Raw genomic sequence first — 19,402 nt, forward strand, 5'->3', positions numbered from 1 at the left:
CCTGGCACAGAGCTCCTGAAACCCTTGGAATATCCCGATCAGTGGGTTCCTGTTATTGTAGGAGGCAGGTCTTGATGGATTCCTGGGTAGCTTCAGGATGGACACTGGTCACCCCAAAGACCAAGCCATGATGAGAAGCTTGCCATTTTCAGGTCCACTCCTGTCCTCCAGGGAAGTGGGGGTGGCTGGACCCTGAGTTAATGGTTGATCATGTCTGTGTGATGAAGCTTTTATAGAAATTTCTTAACTCTGGGGTTTGGAGGGCTTCTGGGTTGGTGAATGCAGCCAGTGCAGAGTTTTGGGGTTGGCTGGGTGTGTGTGAGGCTTCCTGACTCTGGAGACAGAAGTGCTTGTGCTTAGGATCCTTCTAGACCTCACCCTGTATCCCCTGTCTGGCAGTTCATCTATATCCTTTATTGTATCCGTAACGCTAAACTGGTAAATGTTAAGTTTTGCCCTCAGTCTGTGAGCCATTCTAGCAGACTATCAAACCCAAGGAGGTGATGGGAGGCCCGCTGCCTGCTCTGAGTAGTAGTCAACCCCGAGGGAAGTCTGAGGAACCGCGTATCCCACTACTGCCATGAGGTGTCTGGAGTGGGGGAGGGCAGTCTTGTGGAACTGACCCCCAACTAGTGTGGTCTGGCTGATGCTGGCTATGTCAGATTGAATTAAGTTGTCGGACACCCAAGTGGTGTCCCCAGAGCCTCGGGCACATTTGGTGTCAGAGGTGCTGTGAGTACAGGAAGCGAGACCGGGGCTCCCCTCGGCCAGGAGCCCAACCTGTCTCCCGCATCAGGCTTCCGCTACGAGGCTGTTGTGCAGGCACTGTCACTGGAGGCTCTACTGGACGTGTCTCTTTCTGAGCTGTGTGCTCGCGGGGCAGATTCACTTCCTGGGCCTGAGGGTCTCTGTTCCCCGCTGGCAGCAGGCCCAGGCTGCCCCCAGCTCCTGGCTCACGGGTCTCAGGCCTGGAGCAGGTGTCTGCTGTCAGCACTCAGTCTTGGGTGCCCTCGTCACGGGGTGAGTGACAGCATCGTCTGTGCCATATTCTGTGGCTGGAACAGTCACGGGCCTGCCTGCACTTGAAGGGTGAGGGTGACCCCCGGGCATGAGCAGGAGCTGTGGGGCTTGTGGGGGCTACCCTGGAGCCTGCTCACCGCAGGGTGTTTCCTCCATCAGCCTTTACTTACTCCTCCCAATGAAGGTGTGGTCGTTCCCTTCTGTGACAGTTTATATTCTGTGACTGATCTTATCGTGATTGAATATTTTATTTCCCTCTTGTAACTGCTTTTACTCATCTTGTATCTGTTTGCAACCCTCAGAACAGAGTCTTATATCCAGCAAATGTTTTTCAAAAGGTTCCCTCTCCTTTCTTTGAAACTGAAGGGCCCAGCTAGTCTCCTGTCTCAGAAAGAGTTCTTTCCCTCCACAGCAGCCATGCAGGATTCCTCCTAAAACCTTCAATTTGCCAAACTGGCGTCCAAGGCAGTGACTCGCCATGCCTAGATAACTTGCCTGGAGCCATCCCACTAGTCTGACTTGCATTTAGAGCTTGAACTCACTGCCTTATTAAGGAGAAACAGTTTTCCATCAAAGGTGCTTCAAACGCGAGCTGTTTTCAGTGGTGCCTTGCTCCGTCTCCTCCCAGCCTGCTGGATCTCAGAAATGCGTCGCGGTGCAAACCGCTTCTGGGAACTCTGTGTCCATCTGCCTTGTGGTGGTCACTTGGGGTCACGGCAAATGGATTGGGCAGGAGGACTGACTCTTGGAGAAGCAACTGGACGGTGACGGCACTGCTTCCCTCCTAATACTCCAGTGTCAGCTTCCTTTTCATACATGTCTTCATCCCATTGCTCTTACATTCAGGCCTTCTTTCCCCTACCTCCACCCGCGCGTTCTCGCAGGCCCCAGCGCCATCTTTGGTCTTCCCTGTCTCTGCCAGGTTTGGAGCCATCTCTCCCGCTGAGATAAGCGGCCTCATCCTGTCAAGTCCCGTTGTCACCCCTGACAGCAGAGTTGAGGGCCTCCCCTGTGTCTCTCCCACAGCAGATGGCTCAGGTGGATCACAGAGAACAGTATGTGCCCTGCGTACAGTCGTTGCCCGGACTGGCATCTTGGTCACTTTAAACGCACAGAGCCCCAGCCTGGCACATGTGGGGCTGCTGTTTTGGGGTGCCATTCGATCCTTCCCCGGTGTGGTGGAAGCAGTGCTGAGTGGGGGGCCCACCACTCTTCTGTGTTTCAGAGAAAACAGCAGCTGCCCCAAGGCGCCCTCACAGCTTTGGGCACCGGACTTTTCAACGACTATCTCAGCCCATCCCTCCGCCACTGACCTTGACACAGAGACGCAATCCTCACCGCCCTTCTGCCTGATTTTCCCCTGGTTCTGTCTCCCACCCCTTCCTGCCAGGGAGCCCCTCCCTAATCTAACTGTGCCTTTTCAACCACACCTTCTTTAGTGGGTCCTTCAATCAGCCACTAACCAAGTCTAAGCCTCTCTTATCTTAAAAAAATAAAATAATGAAAGCCATGTCGGGATTTCTCTCTCCCTGCAGCTGCCACCCTGTGTCATTCCGCTACTTCACAGCCAGACTTCCTGAGCCGAGTCCACACCCAGCTCGCCACCTTCCACCTCCCCGCAATTCTGACTTCACTCCATTTCCTTTAAAATTAGTCGCACTGGGGTCCCCTGTGACCTTGTCACTCACGCCACGGGACTGACCCTGCTTTCCCCTTGGCAGTCCTTGCTTTCTTGGGCTTCTCTGGCTCCGTGTTAGCTGATTTTCACACACCCCCCCCCTCCATCCACCCCTCAGTTTCCTTGCAAAAATTTTAGCTTGTGTTTTCATCGTGTGGGTGTCCCTCACTGCCCTGCCCCAGGCTCACTTCCTTCTACGTCTCACATCTCTGAGGGCGCCGGTCCCTGTTTTCACTTGTCCTCTGTTCCCAGGCAACACCCTCATCTCTGTCTTCAGCCCTGGTCTCTTGTAAGCTCCAGAGCTAACATCCATACCTCAGACTCACGAAGTCCAACTGAGCTATGGCCCCTGCCCCCAAGGGCACTCTGCTTAACGGGGACTTGCTGTTTCTTTGTCATGGCAGGCCGCCTACACTTGGCCTGTGTCAGAACACCGCAGGCTGGGCCAACTCCCAGGTGTTCGGTCTCTCAGGCATGGCTGGCCTCCACCCACAGAGCTTCTGCCTCCTGGGTCTGGGGTAGGGCCTGAGGACTGCACTTTTCTAAGAATTCCTGGGTGAGGCCGCACTGTTGGTCAGGGAGTTATACTCAGAGAAGCCCTGTTCTGAGGCCATCCTTCCTGCCCCTCATCCCATGCCAGACCACCTCCCCACTGCCAGTTCCCCACTAGCCTCTGGAGAATCTTATCAGCTCTGCCTGCTAAACACCAGTCTAGCTGGGGCCTGTACCCTCAGCCTCTGGTCTGATTTGTCACAGTAACTTGTTAACTGGCCCTCCACACCGCAGCCACGGTGAACTAATCAACCACGGACACGTCAGGCTTCTGCCCACTTTGTTCTACAGCGCTCCATCCCCTTTGGGATGAAGCCAAACTTCTTCGTGTTGAACTGGCCTCTGCTGACCCAGACAGCACCCTTCTTGTCCCTTACTCAGAGCAGAATGTGTCAGGCATCTGGAAAAGTATATGTAGTTTAAATGCACAACACAGGGCAGCTGCGTCATAGCTGCTCCAGCACTTTCACACGTCACCTTCATTAACTCTTCCACTAAGCTGTGAGTGGGTTGCATTTTATAGATGAGGGGATGTGAGCCATTCTTGAACGTGTCCATTCCCCTGCATGCCAGTCTGGACCGGCTGGTTCTGTCCAGTTGACAAGACTGGATCACTCAACACTGACTGCAGTCACTATTTTTCATAACAATGACAGCATTTGTGGAATCTTAACAATTTTTGTTAATATACTTTGTGCCAGGCACTACAAGAGTAAACACAATTCATGGAAAATCTTCCTGATTGACAAAGAAGAGAATTAAGGGAGAAGGAATAACTTGCCACATAATTCAAGGTCCTGGGTCATAGGATTGAGTTTAGATCTTGTGATTCCAGAATTTACGCTTTTTAACTACTCAATCATTCCTGGGGGCAGAAGTAGTGAAATTATGTAAAAAGAGCAGTTTCTAATTCGGTGTCTTCTAAAATTTAAAATCCTTCACAGCTGAATTAGGAAGTCTTTGCAGCCCTCCAGCCACCGGACTCCACCTCTGTCTCACCGTCTTCCTTTAGAATCTCATTTTACCGTGGTGGGAGGAGTTTGGAGTTGGAGTCAGGGTGGGTTCTGATGCCCTCTCTACTACCCATCTCCTGGGATGAACCCTGGGATAAGTTACTTTACCTCTTGGAACTGCTGATTGCTGTTCCCTAAAACTCAGAATTGTAAGCTTTCCTCATGGGGTTGCTGAGAAAAAGAATTCTGAGAATCTGCTGCTTCTATCCATACTGTGCTCCCGCCAGCGGGTACCACTGGGCACCATCACAGCCCATCCCTCACTGTTTTCCTCTCGGTCTCTGTACAGATCGCTGCTGTCTCCCCACTTTCTCCCCATCCTCTGCTCCCCATCTGTGCTTGACGCTATCACCTGAAAAATATTTCTGAAGTACAACCCCTGGGAACTTTCAGCTAGTAGTAAAGGTGGACTTTATTCAGACACAGCTAAAAATATTTGGATAAAATACAAAAAAGTTCTTAAAGCATTGAAGAGCTGATAGACATTACCAGGTTAAATCTGGAATGGAGAACCTAGATGACATTGCAAATTTAGCCAGTGGTTATGGGGCAGAAATAAAGTCTCCTCACAAGGAGTTGGGACCCTTCTGGCTACGCCATCAGGGTGAGGGTAGACCTGAAACACACCAGCTTTCACGTGGTAGTCCAGCCCTGGTTCACGCTGGCGGGTGAGCCAAGGAATCTCAAGTCTTGAATTGGTTTAAGGGCTGGTAGTGCCTCTAGGTATCTGGCAAAATCAAGTGGAAATTCTTTCAAAAGGAAGGTTTCTTCAACCTAGGCCTCAAATTATTCAGTGACCAGCATATAAATATAACCAGGCACCCAAGAAAACCATATTCCAAGGGCAAGAACCATCAGTGACCACAAACAGTGGAAACAGCCCTTCAAAAATGTCATCACAGTCTATAAAAAACCATGTTTAAAGAAATAGAAGATAAAGATATCTGCAAGGAATAGGAAACTATGAAATGTAAAAGCAAATTAAAGAAGGAACTAAAAGCTTCTGGAAGTGAACATTACTATAATGTGTTAAAAAAAAAGTGGTGAGGAAAAGTATATATTTAATTAAATAGTGAAAAAAATACTCAATGGATAGATTTAGCAGAAACTGGTCAAGCTGAAGAGAAAATTAACAAACTGGAAGAAGGTAAGAAGAATCTAACCAGAGTGTCACATAGAGAGACAAATAGAAAATGTGAGGAGAGTTTTCGATTTAATTTGAGTTCTAAAAGGAGAAGAGTGGGAAAATGAGCAAAAGTAAAATTTGAAGAAATGGCTAAGATTGTCCCTAACAGTTGAGACACCAAATGATGGATTTTAGAAGATCCATGATTGCAAGTAGAATTTTTGAAGAAATCCAGATTTAGGCCTCCCTGGTGGCGCAGCGGGTTGAGCGCTGCACTGTGAAGCTGTCCACAGCCTCTGCAGCGCGGGGTTGATTCCCAGCCGGCCAGGGAGATACCCAAGTGGCATGGCAGACCTCTCCTGTCTCGCCCGCTGCTCCCCTCAGCAGGGTGTTTCAGTCAGTCTGCCTGTTCTGTTCCCCACTCTGTCTCTGGTGAAGCCTCTCTCTCTCTCACACACACACACACACACACACACACACACACACACACACACACACACACACACACACACAACACCCCCGCCCTCCCACCCCCGCCTCTGGCCTGTACCCCAGCTCTTATATAAATAAATCTTTAAAAAATTTTAAAAAAAAGATTTAGATTTAGATCCATGAAGATGAAAGCATACAGACCCAAAGTCAAAGAGAACACCTTAAAAGCAGCTGGAGAAAAACACGGATTATCGTCTGAGGAGGAACAGAGTGACCCTTGACCTCATCAAATGTCGCGCTGATCCTGTTTCCCCGCGCGGGCTCTCGGAGGCGGAGGCGACGGCGCGCGGCTTCCACAGACATGCGGGCGCCTCACGGGGCCGACTCCTGCCTTTCAGGGGCCCGCGCCGCCCGAGCAGTGTGTAGTGTGCCGCGCGGGTTCCCGGCTCCCCCCACGCACCTGATGTGGCCCCCGCGAGCGGCGCCCGCTCCCCGCCGCGAGGGGCCGAGGCGCGGCCCGGGCGCCGTCGCGGGGACGCCGGGAGCTGCGGCGCCGCGGTCCGGAGCCTCCTTTCGGAGAGACTTGGTAGGCCCGGAACTTGTGAGGAAAGGAACTCGCGGGGCCCTGAACCTGGGCCCTGGGGGGGACCCCAGGCAGAGGGTCTCCCCCGGCCGGCCGCCGGCCCCCCGCCCCCGGCCTCCGCGGGCCCACGGCTGACTGTCTGCGTGTCCCTGGGCGAGGCCCCCGGTGCAAGGGTTCCTGTTGGTCGATTTTGAGAGACCTGAAAGGGTCATGTTTTAATTTATAAATATAAAAATGCAGTTTTCGTTGCGTTCTGGCTGGAAATGGTAAGTTGCTGTGGCCCTTCATTCAGGATGGAAAAAGCCCGGATTTGTCCTCTTGCCCCTCTCCCGACCAGAGAGGGAACCGGGGCCCGCGGTTTTCTTCTCCCCGCTGTGCCTGAGCTCACTGTCCCCCAGAGGCTGGTCGGTCCCGGAGGTGTCCAGAGCCCTGCTGCTGTCAGTCTGGCGTTTCTCTAGAGAAGGCCAAATCGGAATCCTTTTTCTTACCAAAACACGGTGTGGATTTGCAGTTGGTACAAGGGGCAGTGCCAAGCCCAGCAAACCGTGGCCCTCCACTTTTTAAATGTTTAAAATAGAAGTTTCAGATCATTTGTGGAAAGAGAATAGGATTTCACTGAACTTTTCTCCTGAGAGTGTTTCTCAGAGAATTTAACAGAATTGCTTATATTAATAGTTTACCGATTTTTTTTTTGGAAAATTATCTAATAGATGGAGAATTTTGGTAACCACTCTGTTCTAAAATTCTCTGAATTAGAAGGGACGGAGGCTGCCCGGGGCCAGCTCTGTCTTCAGTATGGCAGAGCTGAGGACCGTCGGGGGACGTAACCTCTTTCCTTGCTGGGGACTGCCAGCAGTTTTGTCCTGTTCTGGAAATTTCATTATGGAGTTTAAATGTTCTGTCAAGCATTCTTCCCGATATGCAATCATATTAATTTAAGCCCATTGTAGGGTAAATGATTTTCAGGCTTTTCTGCCCTCCTGCCATTTGTTCCAGGTTGTGTTGTTTACTTCTGTGGGCCGTGGCTCAGTGTTGAGATAGTCACCAAGAGAAGCAGAAGCAGAAAAGAGGTGGGAGAAAGAGGCAGGAGAGAGAGGGTATGAAAGAATGAACGCCAGAGAAGCCCAGAGGGAAGACTTACCCGGGGCTTGAAGGCGTGCCTGCCTCCTGGCCCCCCAGGACCCCTGCCTGCAGTGAACCTGGTTGCTGCACTCCATGTAAAAGCTCAGTAAAAGCCTGAGAAAGCCACCAAGGGCTCTAGGACTCTCCTTTACCCTGGTCTGCTCCGATCATAGAAAACCTGCTCTGTGCCCATCCTGCCCCTACACCCATTTTTATTGTCCCGAGTCCTTCATAGCAAATGGAGATGTAACTTAGCAGCACTTTTCTCAGAAAGCTCTCTCAGCTCCTGCCTCTGTTCACTGTCCTAGCTCGGGGCTGGTTGTCTCTCACCTGCACCGCAGTCGCAGCTGTCTGAGCTCTGCACTGCTGTTGTCTTCACGGTGCCATCACGTTCACAGCCCTGGCGTGTGCATGTCCCAGCCATCATAGCGGTCGATAGGAGAGTGTGCAGGCAGCCCAGTTCGCTGTCTGGGCCTTCGTGTTAGAAAGTGTGCCCTACTGAAAATGGCATTAATTCCTATACTACCAGTAGCTTAAGCAAGAAAGCAGCTTATTGCCATCTCACATGAAAGAAGACCAGAGGTAAGCAGGCTCGGGCCCGCTGGCTTGTCCCACAGTCTGCAGCTTATTCTGGTGTCTGCTCTGCACCTTGTCCCATAGCCTCCAGGACCAAGAGGAGTGCCCATGGGCCAGCTGTCACATCCACATTCCAGCCACAGGACGGAGGAAAGAGGACGAACTTCCATCCATTAAGGACATTTGCTGGAAGTCACTTTTAACACTTTTAGCTGGCATCCTACTATCTACAACTTAGACGTGCAAGCCAGGCTTAGTAGCAAGAAGACTGAGGAATGCACTTTGTTAGCTAATATTGCCAGCTGAAAATTGGAGGTCTTATTACTAGGAAAGAAGGGGCTAGATTATTGGGTAGCAACTGGAGTCTCTGCCATAGGACATGTCCCCATGCCCTGCCAGCCTTGCCCACCCAGCGATTGTGCTCAGCCGGGTGGCATCTGCTGTCAGTCTTAAGTCCAGAATATCGTCGGCCCTTTTCACGGCTCTGAGACTTTGAACAGGTGCTGGCCTTTACCCGGAACATCTTCCGCTTCCCGATCTCTCTCCAAAACATGCTTCAAGATGAGCCGCTTCCTCAGTGAGTGCCTCCCAGCCCCCAACAGCACACTCTTTTTTACTTGAGCACCAGCTTAGTAGTTGAGCAGACTCAGGCCTGAGCCTCTCTTCGCAGCTTGGGCTGCAAAGGCTAAGTATGGGGTACTCAGCACACAGTTGTACCCAGAGGCTAGGTCCCCCTCTGAGTTTCAGACCTTCGCTTTGAATTGATTGTTTACTCCACATCATCAGTTAAAGGGCTCACAGGTGGCCCCTCACTCAAATAGAAGCACCCCTGAAATAGAACTCTTGATCTTCCCTTCCTCTAGTCTTTTCTGTGCTGCTTGTGCCTCCACCAGCCTGGCTGCAGATGTTGGAAAGCTGCAGATAACCCTTCACTTCTCATCTGGAAGAATCCTTAAACCCTCATGACTAATTGCCACCAAAATCTTTCTCTTCAACTTCAAAATGTGTGTTAAATTGACCCTTTTATAATTCCATCTCTGATGCCTGCACCATCGCACTGTCCCCCCATCTGGATGATTGCAGCAGCTCTTGGCTAGTCTCCAGGTACCCCTCCCAGCTCACCCCCACCCACCTTGGGCAGTGCCACTTTCTTGCACAACAATCCTTAGCCAGCTTTCCATTGAATCCAAGATTCTTGGTTTAAATTCAGGATCCTTTAAATTCTGGAAGGCCCTGCCTGACCCCACTCCTGTCTGCTTTCTCACCTCCTCACCGTGCCTGTTCCTCATTGTGCGCCAGTCCCGGGGTGGCCCCTCTTCCTTCATTATGCCAAGAACGTCCCACCTCTGCCTCTTCCCAAGTCTGCTCCCCACCCGGGGTCTCTTGTGCCCTTCTTCACTCCCCGCCACGCCATCCTGATGTGTCACCTTAAATGTCACTTCCACATGGGCCCTTTCTCTGACTTCTTAATCTAAGTCTTATATTCTCTCATCTTCCTTCTTGGGACAGTTCTTAGCATTCATCATAATTTTATAGCATTATATTTATTGAGTAATAGTTTACTGAATATCAGCCCCACATTAAACTATGGGATAGGACTTCTTTCATTCACCACTGAATCCTCCATGCCCAGTGCTTAATGATTGCACATAGAATAAATGAATAAGTAAATAACCTTTTGATTCAACATTCCATTAGATTTTCTCATTAAATGGACAGCTTTGCTCGTCAGTGTGGCAAGACATAGTTGTTGGAAACCTATGAAGGTGATTCACCTTTCAAACCCAGCACTGGGTTTCTTCACATTCGCTGGGCACATCTGTGATGCCCACCTGCAAGGCTTCCCCTTAATTTACTAGAATGCACCTTGTCTGAGCAAAGACTTTCCTTCCCCACTTTGCCTTTTTATTGAAATAACATTAGTTTACAACCCAATATAGGTTTCAGGTGGACAGCTTTTCACTTCAGTGACTCTGTGCCCCTCACCATCAAATGTCATCACCATTCACCACTAACCTGTTTACTCTTCCCACCTTCCTTTCTGGTAACCATATGGTGTTGTCAGAATCTAAGGGTTAAGGGTCAGTTTTTGTTTTGTCTATTCAATTGCTTCCCCCCTCCTTTTATTTCACTTAGCATATTCCCCCCAGGGCCCACCTGTTTTGTCACAATTGGCAAGAGTTCATCTTTTTTATGGCTGAATGGTATTCCATTGTGTAAATATACCACATTTCTTAATCCAGTCACAGGGTATCCTTTTCAGCACAGAATCTGAAAAAAGTCATGTTCAGGTGTGCTATGGAAAATCGTATTTGGGCCCACTCTCATGTCATGGCCTCCGTCTTTAGATGCCACCTGTCATAACCTTTGGAACAGAAGGCTTGCTTGTTGCCAGGGTGGGATCTGAAGCAAAAGTCATTTTATGGAGCTATTAGTGACTATTATAGGAAGTATGTGCCCTGGATTGGGGCAGCTTTGGTAAAACTACCGTATCTTGATTGCCAGCTCTTAAGACCGAAAACTCAGATATCAGATATTTAGGTAGAGTGTATTGTTCATGGTAATTCCAGCCTCCTAATATTTCCTGAATTATCTTATTCTGCAGAACATGTTAGCAAAATATGTTAGATCAACAACTTGTGTAGTTTTTTCTCCCTAAGGGATGTTCTAGAAGCATCTGATGATTTTGGAATCCTAAACTATGATCTAAAATAAAAGACATATTGGATGAGGTCCCTCTTTTGCTGATGGACAAGGTGATCAACAATAGGAAATTTTGTTTGTTTTTTGCTTTTTGGAATGCGGTGAGAATTGTGTTTTCTGTGGGCACTATGGTAGGTACATTTCAGCATAGATGGAAAAGCAAATAGTTGATCATTCTTAAGCCCCTCCAGGTCAGATCATGTCAGTGTTTCCAGAGTACGCCCAGAATGGTAAAATTTGGCTGTAGGCTGAGCCTTTGCAAAGAGGCAGCCAGTCCTGAAAAGGATTTATTTATTTATTTTGGCCTTGGTAATGTCTAAATGATGATAAGTAGAAGTCTCTTTCAGCTATCTGGAGTGGGTCCCACATGAATTGGTTGACCCCTAGAATGTAGCAGCCCCAGTATAGTTGGATAAGAATATTTTGTAAGGGAATTTGAATGTAACACATGAAAATATAAAATGTTAAGTGTTCAGAAGTGTGTAATTGGCTGCTTTTGTTCATGAGTGGTTTTAATGCTCTGGTACAGAGCCTAACTCCCCTTTTTACTGGGGAGATGTGGTTTTAGTTTCTTGGGTGAATGTGCATTTTATAAGTTTTTTAAGAAAGGAAATTAAACATTAAAAGACTAAGTACTTTACTCTTTATATAATGTCACTAAGAAAAGCCAGGAAAATCAGGTTTGGCTTTTTATTTATTTATTTAATAAATATAATCTATTTTCCACCATTTTGTTTGTTATGGCTAGTACCAATATACTTTTATTTTTTTTTTTAAAGATTTATTTATTTATTTATACAAGCACTGGGTACAGTCAGAAGTGCGGGAGGGTGAGAGAATTCACCAGAGCCAGAGCGGGGAGCAGAGCAGGCAGAAGGACCGAAGTACACTGCTGAGGGGAGCAGCGGGCGGCAGGAGAGGTCTGCGCGCCATGTGGGACCCTCCTCTGGTGGCCGGGGAGCAGCCGGGGATCGAACCGGCGCTGCAGAGGCTGCGGGCAGCTTCGCAACCCAGCGCTCAACCGCTGCGCCACCAGGGAGGCCCAGTACCAATATACTTTTAAAAGTGAGCATTTATTTTGATTTGTTTTATTTCACAGATGTGCAGAATAAATTCTCCTATCTCTGCTCTTCATTGTGGCTTGGGACGGTGCTTAACCTCCAGGTTTTCTCGGTATTTGACACATTGGCGATTGACTTTCATTCAGCGTAGTTTGGTGCTCCCCACTGGTATGACATTTGGCTTGTGAATAACGTGAAATAGATAAGATGTGGCTTGCTGACTGTGAGCATCAGTGCAAGTGTGTGATGAGACTGGCCTTTACCTTTCACCTCACCATTTGGGCCTGAGTTTCCTTCTTTATAAAATGAGTAGTTGGGAGCAAGTGGTATCCAAGAATCCTTCCTGCTCTGAATTTACAAACCCCACGGATTTGTGTGATTCGATAACACAAACAATTAGCTGTAGATAACAGCTAATTGACTCCTTTCTTTCTCTCTCTTTTTAACTTAGGAAAAGAAGCTACTGGAGCATCTGTTACAAAAGAGGAGAGCCCCTCCGCGTCCCAGGACACAAGAGCTTTGCCAGAGAAGTCACTGCAAAGATCAGCAAAGGTCATTGTCTATATTTTCCCTCCACGTGACCACATGGCTCTCCCCTGAGCTACCTGTCGAAGGCCTCTCGTGTGATTGAGTGAGCCCTGTAGTTGATCAGTTAATAATAATAAAAAAATCAGTAGTAAAAAGGGAATCATCATAAAAGAGAATCCTTTTTATAACTTAGAATATATGTATCTCTGTTCACTTGACTTTGTTTGGATGAAGGGCCATGGCCTTTTCTTTGTGGGTATGTTGATTGAAATTCCACGTTTTCACTCTTACGCCACAGTCATGGCTTTGAAGTGGAGTGAGAATCTGGACACTGTTGAAGCAATATGAATGTAGACTCCTGCGTTTTCATTTTTTTGCTTTACTATTATTTTATTGTTGTCTCACATGGATCTGATCCAAAACTAAGTTTCCAATAAATCTTTCGTTTTTACCAAGTATTTAATTTGGCTGTCATAGAAACAAAAACAATGGCTTTTGCATCCTATTGTGTTGTCTTGCACAAATCCATTTCATTTTTTTTTAAAGATTTATTTATTTATTTATATAAGAACTGGGGCACAGGCCAGATGCATGGGAGGGTGAGAGGATTCACTAGAGACAGAGTGGGGAGCAGAACAGGCAGAACTACTGAAATACACTGCTGAGGGGAGCAGCGGGGAGACAGGAGAGGTCTGCTGTGCCATGTGGGATTCTCGCCGGCCAGCCGGAATCAAACCCGCACTGCAGAGGCTATGGACAGCTTCACAGTGAGGCGTTCAACCGCCTGCGCCACCAGGGAGGCCCCATTTCATTTTTAATTATATATGCCAGTGGCCTACTTGGGAGTGGGGTGCACCAGAGCTGACCATAGCTTGCCAAGAGCTAGTGGGTGAGACACATATGAGGGCCGGGAGTGAAGAGACTCGCTCTGGCAACTGGAGCGCAGTGTGGGCACTCAGGCCGCACATGGTCAGGGGGCATCTCTTACACGAGGACATGAGGAATTTCCAAAGTATGTTACATGTCTGCCACCCCCAGTGCCCATCCACTGTCTAGACCTTTATTTCAGAGCATTTTGAATACTAACCACCTGCCAAGCAGTGTGCTAGGTGTGGGCAATTAGCATGAAGGGAAGGCCTGGCTCACACACTTGTCTTATTTGACCCGTGCAGTATTTCGACTTTTGACTCAGTGGCTTACATTTAAAAAAAAAAAAAAAAAAAAAAGTAGTATCCACATTTAAAAACACAAGAGTCTGGCTTTTCTTGGCAAAATGAACCATCAGGCAACACTGGGTCAGGTTCCTGAATGGCTGCAGTCGATGCTGGGCAGAGGCGACCCCCTGGAGGCGGACGTGTATCCTGCACTTTGCCACGCCCGCCCTGAAGTTGCCCTCCTTTGCTGCTTTTTTTAAAAAATATTTTCTTAATGATTAAAACTGAAAATTACAAGGCAAAACAACACTTGTATGTGAAACCCATGCTGCAGTAAGATCATTTTTACAACAGCTAACACATGAATCACATATAAGGTCAGGTACTTTATATACCTCTCGTACTGCCAGATGTCCAAAGCAGAATGTTGAAGGAGCAAAGAGGAAGGTGGCTAGGGACTAGTGGGACCCAGGACTAGGCAGGGACCCAGGACTAGGTGTGTACTCCAGGATTAGGTCCAGTTAGGAGCAAGTTAGGTTTCAGCGCTGGAGGAAAAGCATAGCAGGAGGGGATCTTGCAGCCCCCCACCAATGGAAGAGACCCAGCCCAGTGTTTCTGGCTCCCAACCTTGCACTCAAGGTGGTGCACCAGGACAGACTCTTTCCTCGCCCCTACCTAGCAGGATACCACCAGGCATCCCAGCAGCACCTGGGAGTGGGATCGATGGGGAGCCAGCGACGTAAGTGGCAGGAAGAAAAATCCTCCTTCCTCACCACACCAAGACGTCTCTCTTCCATCAAGAGGCACCAGGCATCTGGATAGCTTTGACAAAGGGGATCCTGCCAGAGTGACCCAGGAGGAGAGATATGGTGTCCACACCCGAGGGGAGAAATCCTGTGCTGTCAAAAAATCAACAAGGCTATGAAATAATGGTACTTAATTAAAAAAAGAAAGAAGTGACCCAGCCTCCAAAGCCATTTTGTTCCAGTGGGCCTGAGCCTCCCCTTCCCTACCCAGAGGTAGCAGCGGCTGAGAGCATTAGATCTCGCCACAGCAAGCAGTCCAACCCCCCCGCCCCCCGCCCACCACCCGAGGCCCCAGGTAGCCAAATGGCACTAGTGAAGGAGGGCCTGGCACACGGTGTGTGTGGACCAGGAAAGTTGTTTATCTTCACGTTCTGAAATGCCCCTCCCTTACTCAGAGCAGTTGAAAGGTTGGGTAGCAGCAGTAAGGGCGGGGTGGGGGTCCTACCTCAAGAAGAAACCCATAAGAAGACATCTGTCTATCCCAGCAGGCCTGAGAGTTCCAATCCATGCTAGGGAGATGGGGGCAGGCCTGGGGAGGCTCCTCACCTGGCTGTCAGACTAGCACAGGCACCAAGTGAACTGTCACTGGAACGCCCACCCACAGAAGCCCTCCAAGACCGAGTGCTGAACCTGGGCAAGGTGACTGACTTCGAAGAGGAAGGATTTAAATAAGGCCCTGCTCTAACATAACAGGCAAATGGTCTAAGATATGCTACAAAGAGAAATCATGCCAGACCAAGAACCAGGTTATTCACTTCTTGAGTGAGAAGGATCATCTGGCTGGCGGGAACCTGGAGAAGCTGCAGTTACCCAGCAAAGCTTTCAAGACCACCAGCATAAGAGTGCGTCAACCAGCAATTTAAAATTCTCTTGAAACAAATGAGAAGAGAGAAGATAACAGCAAAGAAATAGAAGTTACTAAAAAAACCAATGGAAATTATGGAATTGAAAAATATAGTAACAGAAATAAAATATTTGTCGGAAAGCAGAGTGGCGATGACTCACCCTAGAATTAATTTAAGGACACATGGAATTCACCCAATCTGAGCACAGAAAAAATCGATTGAAAAAAAAGGGTGATCCTCAAGAAGTTGTGGGACAACAAAAGAGATTCCACATTCAGACACTGGGAACCCAAGGGGAGGATGAAGAGTGTGGGCCTAAAGGGGGAGATTGGCCTGACTGGAAACAGATTAAGGTTAAAACCCATAGAGATTTGCCCTGCTCAGCAAAGTTGTATGACATTAATATGTAATGGTATCATCCGTATGCTTGTCATTTCTTCTTTTGTGATGGGCTCGGTAACTTGTGTTAAGGTTAGGGATTAACGGTGCTGAACTGTCCCAGAATTGAGGATTTTCAGGGTGGGTACAATGGAAGGACAGGAGGGGCGGGCATTTGACAGTATGGTTCGGGGGCTGGGCATGACAGAACGGGGGTCTCTGGGAGGCAGGGAAGGATTCAAGACAAAGAAGCAGCCACTAGACGCAGGGGCATAGGCAAGGTCAAGGCACAGGGTTGTGTTGATGTATCGATGTGTGCCCATGGGCTGGTGGGGGGGTCCCGCATTTTTTAAAAGGCAACTACTATAGTGTTTATTGGAGATGCTGGTACAGGTCACGTGAGAAAAGTGTACTGCAGAACTAATACCCAGTACTTGACTTCCCTGCCTGCGTCTCACGTAGCTCCTTAACACATCGGTTTCGGTTATGAAAGTCTTGGCATTGAATTTGTTGAGGTATTGCGGGCTTTTTCTCTTGGATCTATGTGCCACCACATCCTCCAGTTGTGACTAGAATGGAGATTACTTGGTTCCAGAGCATCTCCGAAAGGTGCAACATTTGGATCTAGAAAAACTGCTGATCTGCTGGTGGAGCTCATAGCACCCTGCTGACTGCCCAGCTGCTCCCCAGCCCTGACCCACACATGACCCTCCTCTCTGTTGTTTTCAGGTGGTTTACATCTTGGAGAAGAAGCACTCGCGAGCAGCCACCGGCTTCCTCAAACTCTTGGCCGATAAGAACAGTGAACTGTTTAGGAAATTTGCCCTGTTCTCTCCTGTGGACCACCGAGTGCCTCGAATTTATGTACCTCTGAAGGACTGTCCCCAGGACCTGGTGACCCGGCCCAAAGACTATGCCAGCACGCTGTTCATCTGCCGCATCGTGGACTGGAAGGAAGACAGCAATTTTGCTCTGGGGTAGGTGATCTCTGGCGGGAAAAACCGCAGCTCCCAGGCAGGACTCCGCTTAGGTGGCCTTTAAGTAAACATTTTTGTGTATTATAGTTAGCATTTCTTTATTAAAGCGTGGGTACTTGGCATATTTTCGTCCTTCAGAAATTGCCTTTAGCTGCCATCTCCACCAGTAGGTTCCATGAATTGCCAGGTGTGACCTTTTTTGTTTGTTTTTGGTGTTTGGCATAAAATAGAAGCGCGTTCTGAGTTGCTCTGTGTTTCCTGTTATGTCATGAATCCTGTTTATACTTGTGAGCCACAATGCAGTCATTGCACTAAAGTCAGAGCCCTCCTTGCACATGTGAGTGCTAACTATGTAGAAGACCCAGTCTCTGGGCTTTAAACTGTAACTGCTGACTTGTGTTTGGATGAGGTGCTTCTTGGGGATTAGTCTTCAGAGAGGTATCACCGGTGCCATGTAGAACTAAACTCCCCTACTGTGAGCGGAGAACAGCACCACGTTTTCATGGAAGCTGTTGGACCCACTGACTGAGTACAGATCACGCTGTCACAGCACTGTGGATGGCCCTTCATGTGCTCTGAAGAAACTGCTGGGTCCAGCTGTTTGATATGCTGTGCCTGTTTTCTTACCGTTGGTGTTCACTTTGAAGGAAGAGCGCTGTTTAGCTATAGCTTTATCTCCAGTCCCTTATTACGGGTGGTGTCTGGTTTCTGCCTCACAGGAAGAGGAAATAAAGGCCTACAAGCCGAAAGGACTTTGTTCCGATACTTAACCCTTTGTCCAATTTGGTGGCTCGCTGTCGGTCCCTAACTTGTCCAGGGCGGGCCCTCCTGGGAGTCCATCATGTGCGCAAGGGAGGAACGACGGCCACCCGTGCTGCTGTTACCAGGTGCCATCCTTCGCCTCTCACCCTGGCAGAGGCAGCCAAGTCAAATCTGTTGTCGTGCCTGGTGTGGTGGGAGCAGCACTGCCTTTGCCACCTCTCCAGTGACGTGCAGATCAGCGTGACTTATTCTCTCCCAGGGGCACTCGGGAGCAGTTGCTGTCTGTTCCCTGCAAGTGCTGTGGTTGCAGTGTCATCGTGTTTAAGCCTTGCTCGTTATCCAAAAGTGACGTCAACCCTTTGAGCCCTAAAGAGTCCTTCTGAGAGGCTTGCCAGGTTCTCACCATCGTTGCTGAAGGCATGGTCTGGCCGGGCCACCTGGCCTGCTGACCATGCCCGCCACGCTCTGCCTGGCCCTGCAGAGGGCAAAGCGGGAAATCCAGCCTTGTCTTTTATCGACCTTTGTGTCGCCCCATTGTGCAGACTTGCCTGGACCCCTCCACAGGGGTTCAGGGGGTGTCTCCAGGGAATCTTCTGGTGGGAGTCTCTCGCTGCTCGAGTGGCTCCCAGGCTGCTTCCCCACAGCCCAGCCGTTACCCCGTGGGAACGCTTTTCTTGTGAGGAAAGCACAGCCGTCGTGGGAAAGGAGGCAGACCTTTGTAACATCAAGGACATTTGCTGAAGCTAAGGAAAGAATGCTTTTAAATAATCACTCCCATCAATCACGCACTTTTTATGATTGAAAAAATTCCGAGATTCTCAGATATGGGTGAAAACTGTGCTTGTCTTTTCTCTCCCTTAATATAAAGACAGTAGGGGGCCTCCCCGGTGGCGCAGTGGGTTGAGTGCAGCACTGTGAAGCTGTCTGCAGCCTCTGCAGTGCCGGTTCGATTCCCGGCCAGGGAGATTCCCACATGGTGTGGCAGACCTCTCTTGTCTCATCTGCTGCTCCCCTCAGCAGTGTGCTTTGGTCCTGCCTGTTCTGCTCCCTGCTCTGGTGAATCCTCTCACCCTCTGCGCCTCTGGCTTGTACCCCAGTGCTTGTATAAATAAATAAATCTTTTTAAAAAAAAAAGATTTATAAAAAGTATTTAAAAATATATAAAGACATTAAAAATCCTTTCAGGGAAACATGCCTTAAAGTCTTTGTGAGAAAGAGGAAATTTATCTTAAGAAATAAAACGTGGCAGGTCCTCATGACAGAGTGCCTGGATGACGTCTGTCTCGAGGGCGCGGGCTGCAGCTGTTGCGCGAGTTGGTGGTCGCCGTGCCATTTGGTTCTGGCTATCAGTTACTGATCTTTAGCAACTGAGGTCACTGTTTCCCAATCAGAACACATTGTGCCGCGCCTGCCAGCCCTCCTCTCTCCCTTTGCCAGGTTTTGACCAGGAGCGTGGAGGTAGTATTTGCTCCGGGCCTGTGTGTGTGGTCAGCTTCCACAGAAACCTTGCCCATAGGCCAGATCTCACCAGCACTGCCCCCTCCCAGGAGCCTCCCTCCCTCCACACTCTACCCTTCCAAGAACTGGATGTCTCTTGCCTGGGGAGCAGCTCTGGGTGACTCAAGTCCAAAGTCACCGACTTCCTCTGTAGCTAAATTCCGCACACCAGACAGGTGTTGCCTGACTGTAAGTGTTTGCACTGCACTTGTGAGAAACACAGGGTGGCCACACTGTGGCGTCTTAATTCGAGGGGCTGACAGCCTGCTGCAGGTGTACTTGTATGTAGATGTCATGGGGTTCTTTTGATTCGGAGAACCGGAGTCCTGCTGGAGCTAATTTAAATAAAAGTAAGGATTAATTTAAGAAACTGGTGGTTCTTCTGAAACCCCGGGCAGAGGATGGAGGCAGGACCCCTGAGGAGTGAAGCACTAAGTAGGCAGCAAAGGCACCAAGGCGTCTCTCTCCACCACTCTGACCAAGGTTCTCTACCCCACCCTCCCTGGGCACAAGCTGTATCACCCCACTTCTCTCTACACAGCAGCTGTGCACCCGCCGGTGACCCCACTCCTACCCCCCCCCCCCCCGC

General features: G+C 49.1%; 1 protein-coding gene across 5 annotated transcripts in view; it reads left to right on the plus strand.

The window, feature by feature from the left end:
* The window catches only part of DIS3L2 (DIS3 like 3'-5' exoribonuclease 2), a 282,840-nt gene that overhangs the window by 108,280 nt on the left and 155,158 nt on the right, over positions 1 to 19,402 (plus strand). For 4 of the 5 annotated variants that reach the window (XM_054700163.1, XM_054700164.1, XM_054700165.1 and 1 more), the window contains 3 exons: positions 11,905 to 12,034; positions 12,318 to 12,418; positions 16,307 to 16,554. In XM_054700163.1, coding sequence (XP_054556138.1) covers positions 11,905 to 12,034; positions 12,318 to 12,418; positions 16,307 to 16,554 — 479 coding nt within the window. The remainder of the gene's footprint in view (positions 1 to 11,904; positions 12,035 to 12,317; positions 12,419 to 16,306; positions 16,555 to 19,402) is intronic. The other variant, XM_037524233.2, reaches the window with a different exon arrangement.

This window comes from Talpa occidentalis, unplaced genomic scaffold (genome assembly GCF_014898055.3).
Source record: "Talpa occidentalis isolate TD23 unplaced genomic scaffold, MPIMG_talOcc4v2.1 talOcc4.3, whole genome shotgun sequence".
Lineage (NCBI taxonomy): Eukaryota > Metazoa > Chordata > Mammalia > Eulipotyphla > Talpidae > Talpa > Talpa occidentalis.